Source organism: Calliopsis andreniformis, chromosome 5 (genome assembly GCF_051401765.1).
Source record: "Calliopsis andreniformis isolate RMS-2024a chromosome 5, iyCalAndr_principal, whole genome shotgun sequence".
Taxonomy (NCBI): domain Eukaryota; kingdom Metazoa; phylum Arthropoda; class Insecta; order Hymenoptera; family Andrenidae; genus Calliopsis; species Calliopsis andreniformis.
The window spans coordinates 16457713-16481348 of record NC_135066.1 but is presented as its reverse complement, the minus strand read 5'-3'; the positions used below and the strand labels follow the sequence as shown (position 1 = coordinate 16481348).

Sequence of the window (23636 nt, the reverse complement as noted above, 5' to 3'; positions counted from 1 at the left end):
ATTTTTTGTAGACGAAGAGAAAACGTTTTAAAAAATAAATATTTTTTATTATGCTTCTACTTTTTTTGTAGTAGTACGCCTTTAGAATAGATTTAATTTTATAAATAGTTAAATTAAAGGGGTAATCATACAGGTATAGTACAATATAAGATCAAACTGCATATTTTTACAAAAATGAATAATATATCTTACTTTTTTAAAAAATAGCTAGGAATGCGAATATAAATATAAATTACATATTTTTAGAAAAGCAATTTAATCTTTCACCATCAAATTTCAAAAAATAAATTTTTTAATAAAAAAATTGTTTTTATTTTGCTAAAATAAATAAAATTAAATAAATGACTGGCAAAACAGTTTCTGCGAAATTGTGCTTCATGTGCATAACAATTACTTTTTATGTATCTACTTTGTGTTTATTACAAAACCAAGATCTCTAGGAACCATATACTGTTTAACAATGTCATCTGTTAGTTTGCTTCTAATAGCTTGATGTGTAGCCACTAGAGGTTGCAAAACATTTATTAATTCTTTTTTAAGTTCTCCAGTTAAAATTTCTCCACTAGTGTAACCCTGAAAATTCATGATTTATTATTTGCAATTGTCCTTTCAGGATTAAGATAAATTGCATTTGTATTTTGAATTTGACTTACTTTTCTAAGTTGTTCTAATTTTTCGTCATCTTCTAAGAAAAATCTTAACCACTGATATGATACATCAACATCACAATTGCCTCCTAATTGTCTATGTTCTTCAATAGTAGCTTGCCCTCCTGAGAATGCATATTTGTTAACTTTGTTTTTTATCTGCTTTGCAGTGTCTGTCAAGAATATTGCACTGTTATCACTGCTGGCAGACATTTTTGTTTTGGGGCCTTGCAAAGCCGGGAAGAATATGGAATGCATTAAGGCTGGTTTTGGATATCCAATTCTTGGCGCAATATCTCTGGTCATTCGAAAATAAGGATCCTGATCAATCGCACAAGGTATCAAACACTGTACTTTTGCATTCTTGAAAATGAAAGGAAAAGTGCTAGAAATTGCTGGAGCAGCTTGAGTAGGCGGAAATGCGATTTTTGCTACTGGATCACTGTCTCCAAATCCAAAGATACCTTTTACTTGATTGAATGTAACACATTTTTGTATTCTAATCATATTTTGGTAAAATGATGGATTAGTTCCTATATGCTCCAAATTTGAGAAAATGAATGTATTCTCTGGTTTAAATCCAATAGCAATAATGTCTTTTGCATTATTGTAGGCCAGTTTAATTGCATCCTCTATTTTTAAATTCTTCCATATTGCTTTTTCATCATCAGTCAATTGTATGACTAATGGTACTTGAAACACATCTTGCAACCATTTACAAAACAAAAATGGTATGAGATGTCCTAAATGTATAGAATCAGAACTAGGTCCTCTGCCTGTATAAAGATAGAAAGGTTTTCCTTGCTCGTATAAAGTTAAAACTGTGTGCATATCTCGATGCGAGAAAAATATTCCTCTTCTAAGGAAATGATGGGGTTTCTTGCCTGTGATTTTTTCAAATCTTGCTAAAAGTTCTTCGTCTATCTTTGAACTTCCAAATTTTTCTGTAATGATAAAAAGAAATCTATTGAAAAAGTATATCTACAAGCTGTTACTTATCTTTGAAGGTGTATGTTACTTAAACTTAGTGCACTTTCAAAAAATGTGATTAAGAATGTACAACCTATGATATAAAAGCGGCTTTTGTTAATATGACGAAAGTATCTTTAACTCTCAAGGTTTTTTTTTCATGAAATAGTGGAACTCACTAATCAATTTGTCATAGTCAATTCCAGAGTCGTTTTTCGATGAAACATCCCAGGGTGTTACAACATCCTCGTCATTTATTGTCTCGTTTAGGGTTAATGAGTTTATTTCTACTTGTTCTGCTGCCATTTCTTTTTCACTTCGATTTCTTTCTAATTTCTGAACACAATTAAATGGTAATTTACACACGAAATGTATGTCATATGCTACAATTTCAACCACACGGTTTGTAAGGTTATGTCACTTTATGATCCCGGTATGATACATGTTCTGCGCACGCATTTGCTCGCATAGATAGGAAATTTGATCATTTTGAATTCATTTTAAATTATATTTATTGTTCCTTTATAACGAAAAAAGAATAGTAGTAGGAATGCTCAAGTGATCATAGTAATGGCATAAATTAGTACCTAGTTGATAAATTATCTATTGAAATAATTGTCTCTCCTATTTTGCAATATGATTTGTAATAACAGTGCCACCTTACGGCGGCTAGTTAAAATAATTTCAAACTATAGAAATTCAAATTATATTCGAATAGTAATTGTAATAGTTTGTCGAATCTAACAAAATGACAGGAAAAGAATAACTTGTTAAAATAGTTTTAATCTAATCAATATATTATATTTTCCTTTGATATATACAAAAACATATAGGACTGATCACATACTTGCTGTATGCTTAATCCCACACCTTCACATCGTATTGCAAATCAGTATTAAATACTATGAAAAGGAAGTTATAATACACGTAATAAATTTAAAGCGAATCAGTGCAATTGCCTGTTCAAATTATCGATAAATTAATCTTCGTTGAGTTACACAAATAGAAGGAATCGTTTAACGATATTTTTGTCGCAGAAATTGGTGTCGATTTCATCGGACTAACCGGAAGTGCATGATAGTTGAAATTTTCGACAACGTAGAACAGTTTCATATGAAATTTCTATTTGTCATTTTGTTTTTTATTCGATCATTACATGTCTACAAAGAACAACATCTCTTCATAAAAATATATGTATTAATGCCTTATGATCTGACGAATATTACTTTTATATAAGAAATCTTGATTTCGAGTATCCCATGAACCGTAACTCGTAGTCGAACACCAAAACGGAAGTTCCTCTCGCTTCTCAGTTCCTCCACGTTTCTTACGAATGGAAGACAGTTCCGTCGAACGAATCGCCATGAGGAATAAAAAATATTATACTATAGATAATTAATAAATTGATTGTACATCGTTTGCAGTCGTTAACGAAGCGGAACATTGACCTCTTATCTTGAAAAAACTCTTTGAATTGTATTCGAGTAAGAATTCACAGAAACGATCTTACGATTTCATGAAATATAGAAGAAACTAATTATTTCTATCAGGGAACATTCCAATAGGGATATTTTTTATATCCACGATATTGAGTTCGATAAGTACAATAAAGTTGTATATATACAGGAATAGTTATAAAATGCATCGACAAGCATTGGGAATAAACGGTGTTCATAAAAATAAATGAGACATGAGCCAGGAGATCGTTTTCTTCAGAGTATCTCTTTAGACAATGCTTAAGGAATGATAGAAATAACTGTTGTATTAATCATATATCTAGTTTGAGTAATCTGAAATTACTAAACTCGATTTTAAACAAAAAATTATATTCTATTACACTCTTGATTCCGTTTCTGCATTCAACACTTTTATTGTTACGAGTGTACGCGTACAATTTGCATCTTCAATCGAACCGAAAAATAAAGAGGGAAGGGGCGTGCTATAGATAGCATAGTGTCCACATGCACTCATACATACATATGAACCGGGTCAGGGGTGAGAGTTAGGGGTAGGATTCAAGTTAAAAAATACCGTAGATGTGTGACAAAAATAATTTCATTTCACGAGCAACCTTCCTATGTATTTTTATGTATAAAAGTAGTTTCCTTCTTTTTTTAAACGTTTAATTGGCATTGAGTGGTTGAAGGACGTTCTACGCAGTCCCGAGAGAGTTTCTTTAAGAATGTGAACTAGCGAAAGCGACTTTTACAGCGACATATTATAAAAATTAGAGACCTCGATCGATTCATATGCCAGACTGTCAGGGCGTGATCTGTCACAAAATTAATTACAAAAAAATACAGAATTGATGTATTATCGACGGTGACTTATAACGATTATGAACTACGAGTCAAATCGAGACGACGTCCATCAGAGTTCGAACTTTTGAAAATTGTTTTGGTCCTTATGTTACCTCTACTGTACAATTTCCTTACCCATACAGCGATTCCTGTCGTCTTCTCGTTAACACTGGAACAGTGACTTCTCTCTATTTCCTATTAATATTAAGCTAAAATATCTACATTCTCGGCGCAATGCCGCAAAGTTTCACGTCACTGCTTGCACCTAACGCTGATAATAATTGCGGTGCTGGATTTTTAATGAGAACTCGAAATTGGTTGATCATGGGCGTCACTTTGGACAACCTGTTTCCTCTTGAACTGTTAAGTCGTTATACCTTAAATTAACTATAATTAAGTGTGATTAACACGATGACTAGACAAGTGCAGAAGGAATGAAAGTGTAAAATGAAACTCGGACGATACGAGGGACAGATTCTGTTCGCTGTGTAGAATTATCATGCCATCGACATTTCTCTGCTTTATCAGAAGTCTCCCAGAGGTTCGCAGTTTCTTAAAAACCTTTTCATTTGTCTGTAAATTATTTAGTCAGGTACACTAGCCGTAATACGTTTCTTTCCCTTTTTCTACCGAAAAAATTGTGTTTTGTGCAAATCGCTTGGCACAGTTTCAATAACGCTTGGAGAACGTGCAAAAGTCTTGAATGATTTAAATACGTTCTCCTTTCTCGCACGAGCACATTCATTCGAGGGACATTCATAAGTACAAATCGTGTTCTTTTCCACAATAGCTCTCCCACATTCCTGGATAATTAATTTAACCAGTTGCATTGTTTGATATCGTTCACTTTCTCTACTTCACGCTTCAAATTCTCTATTAGTATTAAGTGTGAGACTCCTATATTACAAACTTACATACGACGTTAATCCTAAGACCCTTGCAGTCTGAATAGTTACAGAAGATGAACCTAACTGTTAACTTATATATTTGTACTGAAAATATTTCCTCTGTGGAGCACGAAGTCTTTGTTTCCAAATCTATCGTTCCTATAGGAGATTCACGATATTAAATATCCGAAAATATTTTTACTCTTCCAAACAGTTCATCGCGTTAAAGTCGATCAGTGGGCCCTGTTCATTGAAAATCATTCGTACGAGTCGAAGGATTAATCATCGATAATATGACTATACAACTTCCTCTCTGACGTGGTCCTTCTACGATTCTCCTAAAACCACGTCGTACTATCACAGTCCAACATGAAAGTTCGATCTCGATCACTTCATGATAATCATTACCCCTTTCAGGACGTTCTCTTAAACCATTAGACAGAATAATTTCCAGTCGGCTCTGAGTGGTTATAAAAATTAGAATTATATTACACATTTACAGCTCGCTCGAGCAGACCTGATTTCGCCAGGCGGAATCATTAAATTACTGGAAGGAAACCCATTAATTTTATTCTGCAAATTCGTCTGCACGAGAGAGCTTTTACTATACACTATACCCGAGTCTCCCTTCGAGCCTCTCGAAAAGAGTCTCAGACTCGAACACCGACACCACTGTCGCCCTTTATCTCAGAGACGAACTCAAACGTAGGAGTGCAGATCTCCGTGGGTGTGGGCGAAGCGAGGGGTGCCACGCGTGGGTTTTTCTTGGACGTGTCCTTAATAAGATAATCAGTACCAGGCCTGATACGCAGTCTATTCTTGTGCAATGACAATTCGAGTCGCAGAATGGTGCAAGACCTAGTCGACAGACACCTATTCCTAGAGATAGACTCTGTGGACTTGCTCTGGAAGTCCACCTCGTTCATGGATCTTTTCAGGTTCATCGTCGACCCAGAATTATAAGGAGAATGATTACGTTCTGACTCAGGCGTGAACATGGACTCGTCGTTCTCTTCAAAGGACGTGAAGATCTCTGAATCTGGTACGGATGGGGCGCTAAAGAAGGACTCGCGCAGGGACGACGTCAGGGCGTCGGGACACATGAAGGGGTCAAGGGATGTCAGGTCATTCAGGTCGCTCCCGCTGTTGCACACCTGGAAATTGTTCACTGAATATGACGAAGGGAACGCCTGGTGCTCCGTCACGTTGGACAGGATTTCTTGGCTCCTCGACGACTCTGACCATTTAGAGTCTGACGGTCTCCTGGAGCTGAACCTCGTCGAGTCGTGCTCTGTGAAGACTGGATCTGGTAATCTGACCTCCCTGGATCTCTCGGAGTTTTTAATCAAAGCCTCGAACAGGTCTATAGGCTCCATTGAAGGCATATGACCCGACGATGGGAAATCATTCAATGGGCTATTGTAACTAGAACTATTGTTGGCGTGGCGCTGATCGCTGTAATCTTCGATGTTCAATAGAACGGATGGTATCACTGGGCCCGAGTGTTTCACTGGACTTCTTCTGTTGCTCAGCGGGGATTTTGATCGCTCGACGTTGGCGGAAGCCTTAGACGTCTCTGGGTTCTTGGTATCCTCTTCCTCTAAGGACGCCAGGGGAAGTGGGTCTATAGGACTCGGAGGTTCTGAGTGTATCGTTGGCACAGTCAGAGTCTCCATGACTTTGGGTTCCAGGAACCTGACGTGACTTATTGGCTCAATGGTATTGATTGACTCTGAATGCTTCAGTATCTCTGTATTCCTCCTGGCTTGTAGCACTCTAGGTATTGAATCGATTCTGGATTCCAAGCTTCTCGTTGGACTGTCCGCGTGAGCCAGATTAGCTAATTTATTGGACGTGATTATCATGTGCTTCGGAGACGTCTTTTGTCTAGGACTGTCCAAGAGGCAGGACTTCACGCTATCTGGCGTGGATGGTGAGGTGTAACTATTCTGTAGTCTCAGGTTCAGATTAGGACTCGTTCGGTCGAAGTTACTATTGATCTTCACTCTTGGGCGTGGGTAAACGTGCAGTCGTCTCTGATTCTCCAGCTGTCGAGACATCATCACGTGCCTGGCTAATCCACCTTCGTACCTATTGTGATCTAAATTCTGTATCGAATACCTGTGAGTTTCAATCGGGTTCCCCACAACTGGGAGTCTTAGATTCACCTCTGACGAGTGTCCAGTGGCTGCTTTGATATTGGGATCCGACATGGAGCACAGATTCGAGTTTCTCCTCTTAGAATTAATCGGACCGAGGGCATCATTGAAGTCCTTAGTATGCACCATGGGACTGTCAGCGCTGAGCACTGGATCCGACATGGTGTTCATTTGCGTCGTCTTGCGATTCAGCGTGCCATCGCTTTTCAGGTTCTGATAGGAGATGAACTTTGGCTCCGACGCCTTCGAGAAGTTCTTACTAGTTAGTCTCTTATGATTCAGTCGCCTCAGGTGTCGGATCTTGTTGAAAGTCGGGTCAAGCAAATACTTGAAGTTCTTGATTTTATCGATATTGTGATTTGAATCGATCATGGTGTTTCTATCAATGATGTACTTGAGATCGAGCATCTTTGTGAGATCGTGGATGTCCTCTTCGACAATGTCGCCCTGCCTGCTTCCAGAGGACGTGTGATCGAGGTTCCTCTCAGGGGAGATGTCTGTGTGTCTGCCAGACACGTCGAGGCACCGTCTGCTAGTATACAAAGTGCTGTCTGGTTTCACAGGGAAGCAGTCTTCCACAGGGTGTCTCCTCTCCTCGTTGCTGTTGTTCACTTCCGCCAGCTCCATGTTCGTGTTGGAGCCTCTCCTCATGGGGGAGCAACCGTACCTGCTAGGCGTCACGCCGAACAGGGCCACCAGTTCCTCAGTGATTTTTCCAGCTGCAACTCTCATTTCGCCGTGGTGGAACGCGTAGATCCATGGATTCACGCCGCTGTGGGCCATGATAGGCAGGCCTAGCCACACCACTGACCATTCCGTGAGGATGTCGGTGCCGCAGAAAATGTCGAGCAGCATGCAGGTCTGCAAAACAGGATTCTGTGAGATGCAGTTTAATAAGAATTTTTAGTAGTCTGGGAGAGGATCGCTTTTGGATGATGTGTCTGTTAAGGCGGGTCCTTGAGGATGGTCAATGTTTGAGGAAGGCGAGACGCCGCAAGTTTTGAAGAGTTTTTAGGGAATACAAATGGAAAGAGTTCCTTGGGGAGGGTTTTTGATAGTTGAACGAGTTTATAGCGAGCTCTCGGAGTTTTGGAAAGTATTCAGGAGTGGAGGAGGATAATATTTAACTTTGTGAAGCTATTCTGTGATACAGCACTTAAATTATTGGTTCCAGTGTGAGATATAGTATGTTATTTAGTGAAATTGAATGGTGACTTAAGATACAGTAAAAATAAGAAGATGGAAATTTATGTTATGTCAACAGTTTAGGTTTAGTATATAGGGTGTTCTATTAAATATGTTTCCAGAAATAATTTTCTTTTCTATAATATATTCTCGAATTGGAGAAGGGGAATGTATCTTCAATGCAGCGAATCCACGTGTCTGAGCGTACTGCGGTAAGAGTCAAGGTCGAACGTGCGATGGGGAAGTTAGAAAAGTCTCTTTATCTTTACGAATATCTGCCTTTCATTGGGTTCATCCACGGGTGGCTACCCCTAATGTTCTCCTATCATGGAAGAACACGAACCGAACTATCCAGTTTCTTGCGTGGGTGTCTATGCGATATACAGACGAAAACTCGGGTCATTTGTTTCGACCTCCATTAATGAAAATTGGTGGGACGCACACGAACTTGAAATCTATGTGTACTTGGCAGTTCGCTCGTGAAGGGCCATATATTATATAACCCCCTTATTGTGAGTGATTACACTAAAGCACTAATTCAACGAACATTATAACTACACTTCATATTACAGCAAATTTCTTGTATAAGCCGCTTAAAAAAGATGAATAGGAAGCTTGCATAATTTTTGTTTATTATTTAAATATAGAGATATACAGACGTTGGGAAATATATTTTATTTTTAAGTGTAAAAATTCTTTAGAAAGAAAAATAGATTCTTTTTTAAGATAAAGTGTCTATTTTAAGTAAAATTTCTATTTTAAAAAGTATTCAAATCGATAATTTTTTCATAAAATAAATGTTTTCAGATATTTCTTGAAGAAATTTCATATTTATGAAGCTCTAGCCACATATCTCCTTAATAGAAAATCATGTTCTTTGAGAATTCCTTAACCAAAAGTAAGCGGCGCAATTTCAGCTTTCACGATACGATGACGAAACGGAAATACAAGTTCTTTGATGAAATAACACATATCCAGGAAGGTTCGGTTATACAATCGATAGATGTGTGCAAGTCAGCGTGGAAACGGAATAAATGCTGTGTGTGCATCATTAGAAATTTAATGATCGGAATGGAGGAGTCCAAGTAACCGCGAGCAATTTCCGCGGATAAAGTTTATTTAATTAACATGTCGCGGTGAGACAAGACAAAATGGATATGTGTCGCGGGCAACAAAGTCAGGCAACGTTTGTTCGTTTGCGATACAATAGAATTATTTGTAATTGTCCCGCTGCGTCGGCGAGGGTTGCTCGTTTACGATTTCCAGGGAAAAGCGAAAAAGAGGAGTTGGAACGCTTTGCTGCAAGTTTATCGAAGCAGTGCTTCTCTTTGCTTGAGGCTGGCGGACGCTCGTTTCCACAATTTCTTTGCTTTCGCGATTTCGAAAGTTGCGTCGTTTTTCACCCTTCATTGTCGGGCAAGTTTCGCTCGAGAGGGGTTGGAGAGACAGACGCGCCACGAAAACCTCATTACTGCCCTCGCTTCGTCGATTCTTGCAATATCAATCGATTGCCAGTAGGCGCAGTTCACATGAATTTGCATATTCTTTTGCTGAGATTTTTTGCTGAGCATTTATCATTTTTTGTTAAAATTATATGATTTTTAAGTTAGGATTATATGATTTTAATATAGTAAAATATATGATTTTAAATTCTATGGTTTCATAATTTCAGTAAAATTATATAAATGAATTTTTGAAATAATGGTCAATTGGAGGAACTAATATTTAGTTATATTTCTTTTTGTTATATGAAGGATTAATTTAAAATGGATATATTTTTGAAAGAAGGATCGTAGTCATTTTGGCTGTTTTGGTAGCTGCAGAATTAATTACGAATTTTTAGCATAATTCAGTATAACAATAATATCAATGCAATCTGAACTTTAATTAGCTCCAATTTGTGTTATCATTAGCGCATAATTTATGTCGGAGGTCGTATTATAACTAACACATGATTTAATGCGCTACAGAATATTTCAACAGGAAAAGGGAAATATCGATATATGACTAACAAACATCGTAATAATTTCATATTCATTAACACGTGTTTTACGAATCATATTAAATTTATCCCCGAAAAGATGAAATCATTAGCAAAGAGATTAAACTTGAAGTGTCACTTTTTAAACGAAATTAAAGCATAAGCATGAAACTTTAAATCCAACAATAGTATTTTAACTTCCAGCATTATTTACACAGTAAACACTGTAAGAATTACATCCCAAACAAAAATTTTACGTTTCAGATTTAATCGAAAAGTATTTTAGTGGCAAAATAAAATCATTTTTTACGAGAGATTTACAGCCTCTTAATTTCTTACCAGTGTCATCTAGGACTCCTCCCGTTAGTTTAAACTTGACAGACCCGTTTCAGTTATTCCCATTTACGCGTTACGTCGTAAATCACTTATTGAACTTTTTCACGCCTGCAATTGCGCGTTCTCCTTTTACGCCATTGCCCATGCAGAAACAAATTACTCGTTACGCGTTACGACTGGAAATTATCGTTGCGACGAGCAATCGACCGCGTCAACGAGTTAACAAACACGAGACGTAGGATTGCGCCATACAGACGCTCGTCACACGCTTTTCAACTATCAGCTTTCTTGAGAGTTTCTCTGTGATCTCCGCGACGCTTCGACGCAGGAAAAGGGATCGGTTCGTTATTCATGCCCGACGTACGAGGCGCATTTTCGAGGCAAAGACACAGACAAGAAAATATACCCTCGCGGAGAAAAATACGGCTCTGGTATGCAGGCCACGTCACACCTAAATACTGTATGAGAGACGTCGGGAACGATGTTGTAGCTGACAAAGTAGAATTGATGCAGTGTAGGTCGGACGTTGCGAAAGTAGTACGAGAGTGATAATAGTCAGACCAGGAGCAACGTGGGAGAGGACAACGTGGTGGGTTAATCCAGAGGCATTTGCATTCGTGTCCGATACGGAATGATGATTTATACTGTGACTCCTCCGCTTGTACGTGTTAGATCGAAAAAAGCTCGCTTTTGTTCTCCTATTTACGTCACCTTTACGCGTAACAGACGTAATCGCTTCTTTAGATCAATTGTCCTGACTACGTAACAGCTTCAAGTAGCTCTGGAAAATGGAGTTTTACGATTTTCCTTGTGGCTTTTTTTCATCGCTAAATTTTTTAAATTGAATTATTTCGTGAGTCTATAGCCTACATTTTTTGGAATATACATATACATAAACAAAAAGTGTATTATAAATATAGGAATTAATTAAGCGTTTCAGACAATACAGTTGAACCTTGTGAAAGAAGCCATACAAATACAATAGTAGGTATAGTAGTCAAACATATCTACAAATTTTCAAAAATAAAAAATTGTCAAACACTTGATTTGAATAATTAGTATTAAGACTCCTCAAGTATTAGAATTCCCCAGTACTAAAAATCCTCAAAGTAGTCTTTCCTTCCACTCACAAAAAAGTTGTTTTAGAACACCCTGTATCTAACCTTAATCAACACACAGCCAATTAACGATAGACACCTCATGCAGCCAAGTATCGTTTCGCATATCAGTCGATTGTCTCATGCACGTCGCTGTTATTGCATAATCGATGCATGATTGCACCAGCGTAAAGGTTTCTACTCACTTGAAACGGAAGCCAGAGGGCGAGGAACGCGCCGACGGTGACAGCCAGCGTTTGACCGTATCGTGGCAATGCCAAGGTCTGCGTTTGATGCCTGAACGATAGCTCCACCGTGTAGATAGCGCGTGCGTGTGCACGCGCTACTAAGTACACGTACATGTAGCAGCCGAGGAGGACAAAGGCGCTGGGCGCCCATACTGCCACAACCAGGAACACCCTTACTGGGGGTTGCACAGCTGCCCCGAACCTGCAGTTGCCACTGTGACAGGAAGAGCGAATTAGTCTTAGCGCTCTCGTTAGCCAGTCTCGTTGTGTAACGGGCCGATTCGGCTTCCGTCTAATTAATTTGCCCTTTGTTGCACGCGCCGCGCGTTAATTTAGCGGCGCACGTGCAACGTCGCGTATGAGCTCGTTCTGGAGCCGTGGCTACTCGAACAACTTCATTTGTTGGGTAGTTTGTAGGTATCGGAGGGTTGTAAATATTCGGTATTGTTACTGTAGTTTGCACGTGGATATTCGATCTTTTGGGTCATGTAATTTGAGAGATATTTAGATATAGGTAACCTGTGTGTAAAATGATATTTTATAACAGGAGGTTTTGAAAAAATGAAAATTTGAATAAAGTTTTATTCCTAGCTGTGGTAATTGAATCAGTGAGGTGAAGAATGGGACAAGTCCAAAATTAGCCATTTTCAAGTAGTCTTAAAATTGTGTCTGGGTCCCCGAGCCAAAACGTATTAAGATATACTGAAAATGGACTTGATATACTTTGACTCTGAGGTCCAGATATATGTATAATAGTTTAGAGATTACTTGAAGTTGCTAATTTTAGACTTGTCAAGATGTGCTTTCTGGACCTGTACTGTTCTGTTCAACTCATCTTTTGATTCGATTTCTAGTATTTAGTATACAAGACACATGTAGCTAATTCATAGGGATTAATAAACAGAATTTTTGTAAATTTTTTGCAAGATATTTCAATTGTTTAGAGCGAGACTGTCAAAATTGCAAAATATTTGGTGCTTCCTCAGTGAAAATACCGATCCTTATGGAGGGTGGAATTTAGGAGGTAACTTGCGGAGCTTCTTTCAAGTTTTGATACGATTTGAACTTTAGAGGTTACTGGTTAACGATCGGGGAATATTAACGAGAGGATTATTAATAGCGGCGATTATGGGGCTGTAAAGCGTGCTCAAGCTGTAAAGTTTTATAATAGCGATCAATTTCGAACAGTCGCAATTACAATCAGTTGTTTCGAAAATTCCCGATACAACTATTCTATTGTTTTACGAAGCATCTCAGTGAATTCTACACAATGTTTACTTCCTGTTACAATTGTTTCTAGGAGCACTGGAAAATAATGCAGTTCTACAAATTCAATAAATCGTCGGGTTGTTTGATGGGCGCAAAGGGATCCAATTCGGATTGCTGCAACTATGACGACCACGTGTCAAGGTCAGTGGTGTCATTTTAAATCAATTGAATAGTTATATGTGATCTCCTGCCAGAACTTGTAATTTTTATTAACCTGTTTCGCCTTGTTTAATATTTAAAGCAATACTCAAAGTATCGAAGAGTTTGCTCGAGATGATTGAATTTTAATAAGACAGTTATGTTTCCCTTGCGTTTTGCATAGTAATTCCATTACGCAGCATGGTTGCAACGAAAGGGATCGATTGTCGATTCAAACAAAGTTCGCGGCTATAATGGTTGCACGACACATTCGGATTAACTAGGGACCTTCAGTAAAATGCAATTTGCAGTTGGCGTACGTTTGTGCTACGCTTTGTTTGTTAGACGCGGCCGTGAGTTTGTGAACTGTACATGGTACGAGATCAAACGAGGAAGATGGTAAACGAAAGTTAGCGAACCATAGAAAATGTTATTTTTCCAGTAAAACAAAATTTTCTTCATTCAATTGTAATTTTAACTTCGTTTTTTCCAACTTACTTCAGTTTCAGCTTAGAGAACATATTTATTATTTTGTTAAATGTTTACCTTTTAATAAATCCCCTGGGACACCAGTGGTTCCAGTGATAATGAAATAATAACACGGTATCGAGTAGTTTTGTTCTTTCGTTTGTTCGTCTCGTCTTTATTTGAGGAACGTGACTAGTAGGTAATCCGGCTTTAACAGTTCTCGGTATTTGCTTTGGCGTTGGCCAGCTGTCTTACAAAATCGAGAAAAACTATGCAAAACGAGCTCTTGAAATTGATGCTATCATTAGCTGCAAGTCTTTAACAGAATCATAGACGATTCTGTAATTAAAGTAATCGCTGGGTGAAGGCTAAGCGTTTAATGAGAAAATTGTAGACCTCGTTTTAATAAGGATTCTAAGCGTTCCAAGGGTGAACACATTTTTTAAAGGCTATTCCAAGGTCTCTGTGTTATATCTTTTAATAAAAACGATATACTGTTATTTCAATTTAAGGAAAAGTTATGTGAAAGTATGTGTAGTAACCTTTGGATGAGCCAAGGTTACGAGAAAACAGAAGTTCCTTTCTAGGTACAAAATAAAATAACCTTGACTCTGTGCAGTGTTTACAAAACGTTTTTAAAATTTATTCTTTCCTTCTGTTTAAATAAATACTACGTCCTTGTGCGCTCAAGCTGTTCGTAGAACACTTTGCGTGGGTACAGTGAATTTGTTTCACTTTTCTTATGTTTCTATTTCTTTATCTTCATTTTAAATCAGGAAGATCAGGAAATACTATTTTGTTATTTTAAAAATAACCCATGTAATACTTCCTGAAAGACAGACTACAGCATTCAGTTAGAGAGGACCAATAATCTTCAATTTCCAGAAAAAGAGAAAGTCAACGCTTTTAGTTTTCTATAAAACTACCCTTAAAAAAATTCATCCCCTTTTCAAGTGCACAAAGCTTCCAAAAATTGCATCTTTTTGTGCCCACTTCTACAGAAACTATAAAGCCCTCGATTTCCCGAATGCAAACATCCTCCAACTTTCAAATAAATGTTCAGTTCAACTCGGCACGAGGTTCCCATTAGAATATCGCGAAAACTCGCGAAACTTTTACAAAAGCTTCGCTCACCTATGCGGCTGCGTGTCCCCGATGGCTTTCGCATAGATCAAAGGCGAGAGGCCGACAGCGATCGCGTAGATCCAGAACACGGCGATGTACTTCTCGATGCTGCTGTGGGTGATGATGTTCTTGTACCTGAGGGGCTGTGCCAGCGAGGTCAGCCGATCGACGGCGATCGCCACGGTGACCAGAACGCTCACGCTGCACAACGCGATTACAATGCAGTACGGCACGATGCACAGCGTGGAAACGCCATTCTCGGGCAGGCCAGACAGCTCCAGCTGCATCCCAAAGGGCATAAACACGCCGACCTGCGTGAAAGTAGTATCGGATTTGCATGTGCAACGTTTGTACAAACAAAAACACGCGGCTAGATTCGCGTACACAATCTATCCTCCCTCTATCTCTTTTTGTTCCGTCGTTTGGCAACTTCTGTAATAAACAACGGAGGATACGCACGCGAGAATATGAAAGCTTTATAATATCGAGCGTACAGAGTTTAAGACTCGTGGATTCAGCGCTCTGAAACCGCGCAGATGGCCGAGCCGTATGGAATTAAAACGAGATACAAAAGCGATACGCGCTCGTATCGCCGTGATTTTCAAGCAAATTGGCTCTCTAGCCGTGCCGAGTATTAAGCTGTTTACCAGCGAAAACAGAGGGCTCTTTGCTTTGGGTAACTGGAATGGGGTGGTTATAACGAGTGAAAGTTCAGGGTTTAAAACAGGAGGATGTTTGGGGGAATTGTGGCTGGAGAGCTTTCGTCTCGTTTCCTTGATTGGGCGAATAGTGGAGGTGCTTAATTGGACGATCGATTTTGGGGAATGAGCCTGTTTAGTGTCGATGCTTTAATTCTTAGCTGGTGTGGTGTTAATACTAATAATAGGAGTTTTTATTATATAAAATTAGTTCCATTATGTAAAATTATTAGAATATTTGCATTCATCACTTCTAGTACATTTTCTCGGAGACTTATCAGGTTAATTATTAAAATATTATTCAAAATCTTAGTACCTGCGATTTTTTAGACGAGGTTTTGTAAGGTTTCCTAAAATTTTGAAGCTTTTTTAAAGTTGAAAGTGTAAATTACTTAATTTCGTTAAAATATTACCTACATAAATAAGTAAACGTACAATACACTTATTTCTCCAAATTTTATCGTTAGTATCCTTTATTAAGTAGTATCGAGAGTGGATAAAAAAGTTTGATATTGAGTACCACACTAGCTGAGAATAAGACTACATATCGGTAATTAAGCTTCTTCTGGTTGCCAGTCGTCCCACGTTTATATTCGAAATTTCTCATCGATACATAAAAGTTTTCACCGCTTACCCCGAAGTCGCTGACAGCCAAAGAGACCAGCAGGTAGTTGGACGCAGTTCGCAGCCTCTTGTACCTATAGAACGCGGCCAGGATAATGGAGTTTCCGGTGACGGTGATCGGCGATAAAATGCAGACTATAGACACCGCCAGAACCACCGAAATAGGATTGACGTCCAGCCGCGTATCGATCTTGGTAACTGTCGGTATAAGGGTGGTCGTCAATTCCCCGGAAATGGTGGACGGCAGCGGATCCGTGGCGGGCGTTGACATTGTAATCCGCGAGCTTCCAATCCTCTCGTTTCTCCTCAGCACTGCGTCTTCAAGTGAGGTTCGGTTCGTAAACGTGTACCTCGTAGGACGACATGACGCATGCGATCAGGGCGATGGAAGATTCTCCAGGTACCAATTAACAGTTGATCGTTTGCTGTTTCCAACGATCTTTCTGAGTATTCATGTACAGACGTCCTGAAAATATTTAAATATTATTATTTCATTGCAATTTTGGCTGTTGCGGGAATTATTATAGAAGGTTCGACGACTGGTGTTAGAGATTTGAAGAAGGTGGTTTTATATGGTGAAATAAGATAGAGATTGAAAATGGAGTTACAAGATATACATAAAGTGCGTGTGGACAGTGACTGACTTGGGGACTTATTCTACTGTCGTACAGCATAATCAGACAATGATTAAAAATAGGGGTATAGGGCATATCTAAAATGTCTGTGGACTATGTCTGACTTGGAGACTTATTCTACTGCCTTGCATGAAAATTAAGCAGGGATTAAAACAGGGGATACAAGATACACAGTACAGCTAACTAAAATGTGTGTGGATTACGTTTGACTTGGAATCTTATTCTGCTACTGTGCATCAAAATCAGATAGAGATTAAAAATGGGGTTACAAGGTACACCTAAGATACATATGAACCGTGTCTGACTTGGTGATTTATTCTACTGGCGTGCATCAGCCAAGTCAGACGCAGCGAGGTTAGTAGAATAAGTCAGTAGAATAAGACAAGTCAGACACAGTCTACATGTGGTATTCTTGATGCTATAATTACGTAACTAAATTAGTCATTTTTTTATTTTCTCATTATCAATGTGAACAAAATAGTAAAGTATACTCTACACTCTACGATATTCGAACTTTGCAATAAATCACAACTGAAATTCTGTCTTTCCAAGTATCGATAATAAAACTATAAAATCATTTTACTGACCTTTCATGCTCTCATACGAGTCGTCCAGTGCCATATTAAAATTCGGCATTGGTTGATCGTTCCGCACGATGATTCAAGCGGCAACGATAACTGCTCGCAGAATCATGGCCACAGCTCGAAGACAGCGTTATTCAGAGGAAGGTGTCCCGGAAATTACACGATTTCGGTAATCCTCGACCTTGGCCCGTTTCCTCGTCCGCCGTCTCGCCGCGACTTTTACGAATGGCACAGCTTCACCTTCGCCTCGAACTTTCTGAAACAAACATCCGCGTTCCATTACCATTATCTTCACTTGTAGCGATTTTTATCTTCCACTCAGTTGTTATGCCGATAAATCGGGGATGCACGCGATTACGTGCAACAGCTGCGCTCGCGGCGTGTTTATCGAACTCGTAGAACGCATTAAACGTCTCGGGAGCGGTGTTTGTAGGCAATACAATTGCACTGCGTTCAACGATTATAATTCATGTCCTCGTAAATTATACTTTCTCGTTGTGATAATGTCACAGGGGATTCTTTATGTCGAAGAGATTATCGTTTAATTATATGGCTGGGGGAAAAGCAGCATTTCAACTTTTTATGCTTATCGAAATGAGTCTTGAATATTTGAATTAATTAACAATTGTATAATTTAGTAGGGACTTTGTTTAGTATCTCAAGATTTTTCAAATCTTCTTGAGCTTAAAAAAGGGGAAAAAATTATTATTTAAAAAGTATGTTTGTCTAGAGAATATTAATATTTTTTTTAAATTGACTCTAAATAAAATCGAGAAAAGGTGTATAATAGTATTTTCTCACATTACGAATGGCATGATCTCTGCTTGAACAATTTCACTAACAATTTCCTCTGCTTGAACATATCGCACATGTACTTTGAAAATGACACAACTCAAAAAGCGTGATTTTCAATTACAATTATAAATTACTATGGTAAATGCACCTCTATTAGTTATAAAAAGTTTCCTAGTCAAACATCAAAACTGTAGAATTTATTCAAAGAACTTTTCAAATACAGATTACAAATCATTTAAATATTAATAGTAAAGAAAATCATTCAAAGCAAGTAATACAAAACTATTTCTAAAACTAACAAGGGAACATCACGAAGTGTGAATTTCCAATTTTGATGGAACTTGACAGGATTGTAGAATAACCCAAAATATTCGATACATATTGTTTTATCGGCTCTAATTCACATTAACGAAGCAAAAATCACCCCCAAAGTTTCCACCCTCAACCTTGAAGGTGAAAAACATTTCGTTTAGTATCTCGAAAACTATTGCGTGTAGCAAAATGGTGTAAACGAGGCGATTGCGTATGTCCATATTACGTGCTTAGTAAATAATTTTCCCCCAAACTCATGAATAATCGTTCTTCTCGCCCTGAAAAATATACTGTTTCGTGTCACTTTTGAAACACATACGCGCGATATTACTATTCCACTCCAAAGCCTTGCTCACTCCCAAAAGTCAGCGGTGTGCGCCACAAGGAATCGCGTTAAGCCCCAAAGCCCGCCTTCCGCGGAATCACAACAAACTCCGTTTATCCATCGAAGAAACCCGCACAGGTGCTCGGAGGGGTGCTAGTTTATATTCACCCGCACGCCTTCCATTATCACGAATTTGCAATTCGGATGCACAGGGGTGTTGAAGCTTCTAGAGACAAATGACCGCTGGCGCAGGGTTAACCGCTCCCGAGATCGTTGCGAGCTCATCAAAATCAACGTACGGCCGCCGGGGGGAATTAATTTCGCCCGACGAAAACGCTTCACGGCGCTGGCCACTTTGTTTTTTCTGCTCGTCCGTCCATTACCAGTTTTCATCCGCTCGCGGGACATGGTAATTAAGCCCGACCCTCGTGCTCCGTCGTTCCGACGCGATTTCAGTTACCGAGTGCCCGCCTGGGACGGGCAAACGGCACGCTCTTCGAACTTAGCTGATTCTGCAACGCGGGAACGTGCGCAGTTTTGCTTCGGGGGGTTGAACGACATTTAGGGTCTGCTGGAGCCTGAGCACGGTCAAATGAATATGCACTGGCGGGTTAGTGGGAGATGTAATATTAATGAACGTTGACCGAGGTCCTGTATTTCGTGGAAATTTGTTGCCAATGGATATTCAATTACGATTATTAATTTTGTGGAATTAGATTTCCTATTGGTTGCAATTGGGTGGAATAATTATTCTTTTATATTCTTTTTTTCTTTTTTATTCGTATACTCTAGTTTGATATTTTAGTTATATTACTATTATTATCTTTAATGTTATCGTATTATTTTACGTATTGTTGTCGTAAAGGACCCTCCCCGTGAAATCTAATGAACTATTATTATTGGGTTTAGGTCTGGGTTAGTTGTGGATTAAGTCAGAGTACTTGTAAGGAAAGTTTTAATTGACTTCAAACATATTTGAATTTTAAATTATTCTTAGTAGAAAGGGGTAATTTTAGAGGCACTGGATTAATTTATGAGATTAATGCTACATAGGAGATAATTATTGTATTAATTTTGAAGTATGGAATAAATATGCAAGCAACAAATTTTGAAACAAGAGAAAACGTTTTGAAAAACGTATGAATAAAATACAGTGCGACGCTTTGATATTTGAGTGTGTGATTGTATTGAACATTTCGATTGTGGAATAATGAAATCCAATCACGATTAATGGTTTACCCTTTGTACAACGAGTGACTATTTTCGTGTGGTGAGAGTCCTTGTAACTTTAAAGGTATGCGACCACAGAGTTTGAAAGCTCTGTGGCTAATTCTTCAACAATTCGTTCCACGTCCTCGAATTGAATTTAATGGACTCTCCACTTCGATCTCTTTTCGAGGGGTTGAAATTACCACTTTTGAACTCCTTAACGCGCAGTACATTTCCACAAATTTCGTTTATCGCTTTGGGAAACTGTGGCTTTGATAAACTCGAGGGCTTCCTCACGCTGGCTAACCGAATAACTTTCGAAACGTGAGAAATCAATATATGTAGCGCGTAACTAATCTTAACTATATTATTTATAAATGAATACTACTTTTAGCCCTTTGCTACTAAAAGTTGAACGTTGTAAAACCAATCGTTCGACGTTGACAAAGCTATTTTCTAGTTTGCACCGTGTTTCCTTCGTTGGCCTTCTTTTATCAGTTTTACACGCATCGTGGGATAGCTTCAGCCTCAGCTAGGCAAAAGGTTCTAGCTGGGTTAATCATCGGAACGGCCCTTACGGTCGCTTTCGTGTACCGTTGAGCAAGATAGGAGAAAATAGAAAATTGCGTGAAACGACGAATCGATCAGGCCCCTGCTTTACACTCTGACAGCTACGCTTGTTTAATCTACGGGAAAGAATCTTCGTGTTACGCTTTTAATCCTCTGCTTTACGATCTCTCTTGGGTTACACGCAGCGAATTACATTTAAAGAAGCAAAAAAAGTAATTAAATAGAAATCACCAAATGTAAAATAGAGAATCAATTGTCAAAGCCCTCTTTCCTTGACGAATTCAGCAAACTTAGCTGTAGGTAGTATGTTAGGCCAGGAATATTAGAATGCATAGGATTCATCCTTGTGCACTGTTCAAATAATTATTCTACACAAAATAATGTGATTTAATTAATTTGTAAAGATTAGAGAGTAGGTATAATTCAAAATAAATTATCATAACAAATTTAAAAGTTTGAAAATTAAATTTTTAAAAATTAACAGTTAGAAACTCTAAAATTTCAAAATACAAAAATTTAAAAATTTAGGAGTTACATCTTTGTTACTACTTTGGAGTTTAACAGACACCACATGGTACATTTTGTATTATCACCCTTGGCATAAACTTTTCTATTAAAACATTTAATGAGTCTAACAGACTGCATTCATATTAATATTGAGTTTCACATCAAACTGACTTGAATAATGCACGAGGGTTACTAAAGCAACGAAGGGTAGAATCGCAATTTTAGATGTAGGTACCTGAGATGTAGTATAAAACATATCCCTCCTCAAAATATCAGGAAAGTTCTTCCTCGGTATTACTATCATCCCCCGATCTCAAAAGACACTTGCAACCGTTCGTACTAAAATATAGCAGTGGACACGGTCTAAAAGAAGCAGAAAGACAGTTTTCATGTGACTCGTCCTATTTGCTGTTTCTACTTCGAGCAGGTGCTTCCTCGCGTATATTGTCGACGATAAAGGATGGTGTAACCGTTTCGACTTTTTACGAGAACGAGCAGCGTTAGCTGGCTATCCGTTTCACAATTGTAACATTAGTCACATTGAAACTGGCTTGTCTCGTCCTTATCTCCCCTTTCCACAACTGTCGCTAACGAAAATTTACGTAACCCTTTCGTCAGCTCGATAACGGGTGTGATAGGCTACTGTGTTAAAGGTATGATGAATATGGGTGAATAATTTCTGATTGACCAGACCTGGAACAGATGGCTTGTACTATAAATATTAGAGGAAAATTGAGGAAGTCATCTCTATTCGAGATGGGTTTCGATTAATCGACTACCAAGGAATAAAATTTTGAGGGAAAGTTTCCATTCGCTTGAAAGTTTCTTTTATTATAGTTTGCAGTAGAGATACTTTGCAGTTTAATTCAGAGCTTGTTGGTTTTCTGAGAGGGTGTGGGTGTTTCTGAAACGATAGAACGTATTTTTTGTATGTATATATACATATGTAATTTATAATTATTATTAAAGTTTGAAGTTTAAATCTAGCAATTATTTGAGTACGATTGAATAAGAATTCCTCCAATTTCCGAGAATATCGAGAACTCCAGATTTTAATTAAAATCGTGCTAATATTCGAAAAATATTTTAAAGATACTCGAACGCTTCCCTTAGATTCGTAATTTCAGTTAAAATTTATAATTCCACACGCCTCCGCTGTAGCTTATCTCAGAAATGAAACGAATGTTACATATCCAAATAGTGTAAGAGTATTGCATACCTTCACCACTTTTTTTAAAATACTGCTGGAACGTAAAATGTAGAAGTGTCCAGACGTAGCAGCGTTTTTTAAACCAACACGCGAAACTATTTGCAAACAGTAGTTTGCAAATACAGAAAGTTTCAACATTTTTCAAGCCAAGAAATAAAAAAATTAGAGGATTCGTGTGTGTGCAACGAATTTCTATGCTTCCACTTTTCCATCGAAACGCACACGCACAGATAGTTTTCAAAGGGGTGCGATTCAGGTCAATCATCGAGAGAGAACGAATTTTTGTGTGAGCAATGACTAAAAGTAACAACGAACTGGTGTCAGCGTCTCTTTTCTCTCTCTACACCCGCTTGTATTTTTTATTCCAACTGGGAGCCGTTTCGATTTCCGATATAACCGTCGCGTGATTGGGGAACGTTCGATAATCAACTTGAAGATTGAACATCCAATTCAGTCACTCGTCGATCCAGACGACGGGACAGTCTTTCCCCAGTCGCTACCTCATTTTCTTTTCGCGATTTAATTAAGCCCTTCGAAGGCGTTGTCGCAGATTCTGAAAACGCGATTAAGGAAATGCTAGGAGGAAGTGTCTTCAATTACTCTCTTTTCCTTCACTCTTATTTCGTCCTTTTCCACTCGTTTCGTTCTCGTTGGTTTCTGAATTAGTATTGATTTTACATATTGTCTTGGCTTCAGGCGTGGTTGGAAAAAGAAGTCACGATGGCGATAGAGGTAGCGATAAGCGAGTTTAATTTTGAAGGGGGAAAGATTTTTCTGAGGGAAAAGATATGTAGATGATCAGAAGCAGATTCCTCTCGCGCATATAGATTAGGTGAAAGGTTAGTGTTCGTTGTTGCGCCATATGGTGATATCGAACAATGGAAAGGTAGCGAGAATTGTCGCCTTATGGCGGTGAATATTTGAAGCCTATACAAATAATAGTTAAATTTTCCACGAACTCGAGTGTATTCGCCGATTTAATGAACTGGAAGTTCTGTGTAAAATGCAATTCGTTGGCAAATTAAGCAAATCTGTTATTGTTTTGCAGATAGTAGAAAGGAATCTGGCTTTCAAATGAAATCATTCGAAATTCGTTTCTGTGCCAACCTACTGGAGCGAAATTTATTCACGATTAAACAGACGGTTAAATTTAAAACGGTATCGTATCAGGCTTAATGTAATTTCATGTGACCGCAGTAGCATTGGAAGCCAGAAACTATCGAATTACAATATCTCGTTAAGATATGAAAACTTGTCACTCGTGTAACACGTTCGTCTAATTTTCGATAGCGTCGCGAACTTTCCGGGGAAATGATAACCGATCGTTTGTTTTGTGTCATCGTCTAAATATAGTTAAG

General features: G+C 38.4%; 2 protein-coding genes across 2 annotated transcripts; both read right to left on the bottom strand.

Moving 5' to 3' along the window:
• Positions 1–139: 139 nt before the first annotated feature.
• Trprs (Tryptophanyl-tRNA synthetase) lies at positions 140–2178 on the bottom strand. The gene is made up of 3 exons (XM_076377749.1): positions 1796–2178; positions 654–1591; positions 140–573 (listed from the first exon to the last, which is right to left on the bottom strand). Exons 1-3 carry the CDS (start codon positions 1920–1922, stop codon positions 406–408), a joined length of 1233 nt encoding a protein of 410 aa, XP_076233864.1. The 5' UTR covers positions 1923–2178; the 3' UTR covers positions 140–405.
• A 220-nt stretch (positions 2179–2398) lies between these two features.
• LOC143179413 (uncharacterized) lies at positions 2399–16436 on the bottom strand. Its single transcript, XM_076378628.1, has 4 exons — positions 16142–16436; positions 14819–15120; positions 11768–12023; positions 2399–7838 (listed from the first exon to the last, which is right to left on the bottom strand). The coding sequence occupies exons 1-4, from the start codon at positions 16400–16402 to the stop codon at positions 5454–5456; spliced, it is 3204 nt and encodes a 1067-aa protein (XP_076234743.1). The 5' UTR covers positions 16403–16436; the 3' UTR covers positions 2399–5453.
• Positions 16437–23636: the final 7200 nt, after the last annotated feature.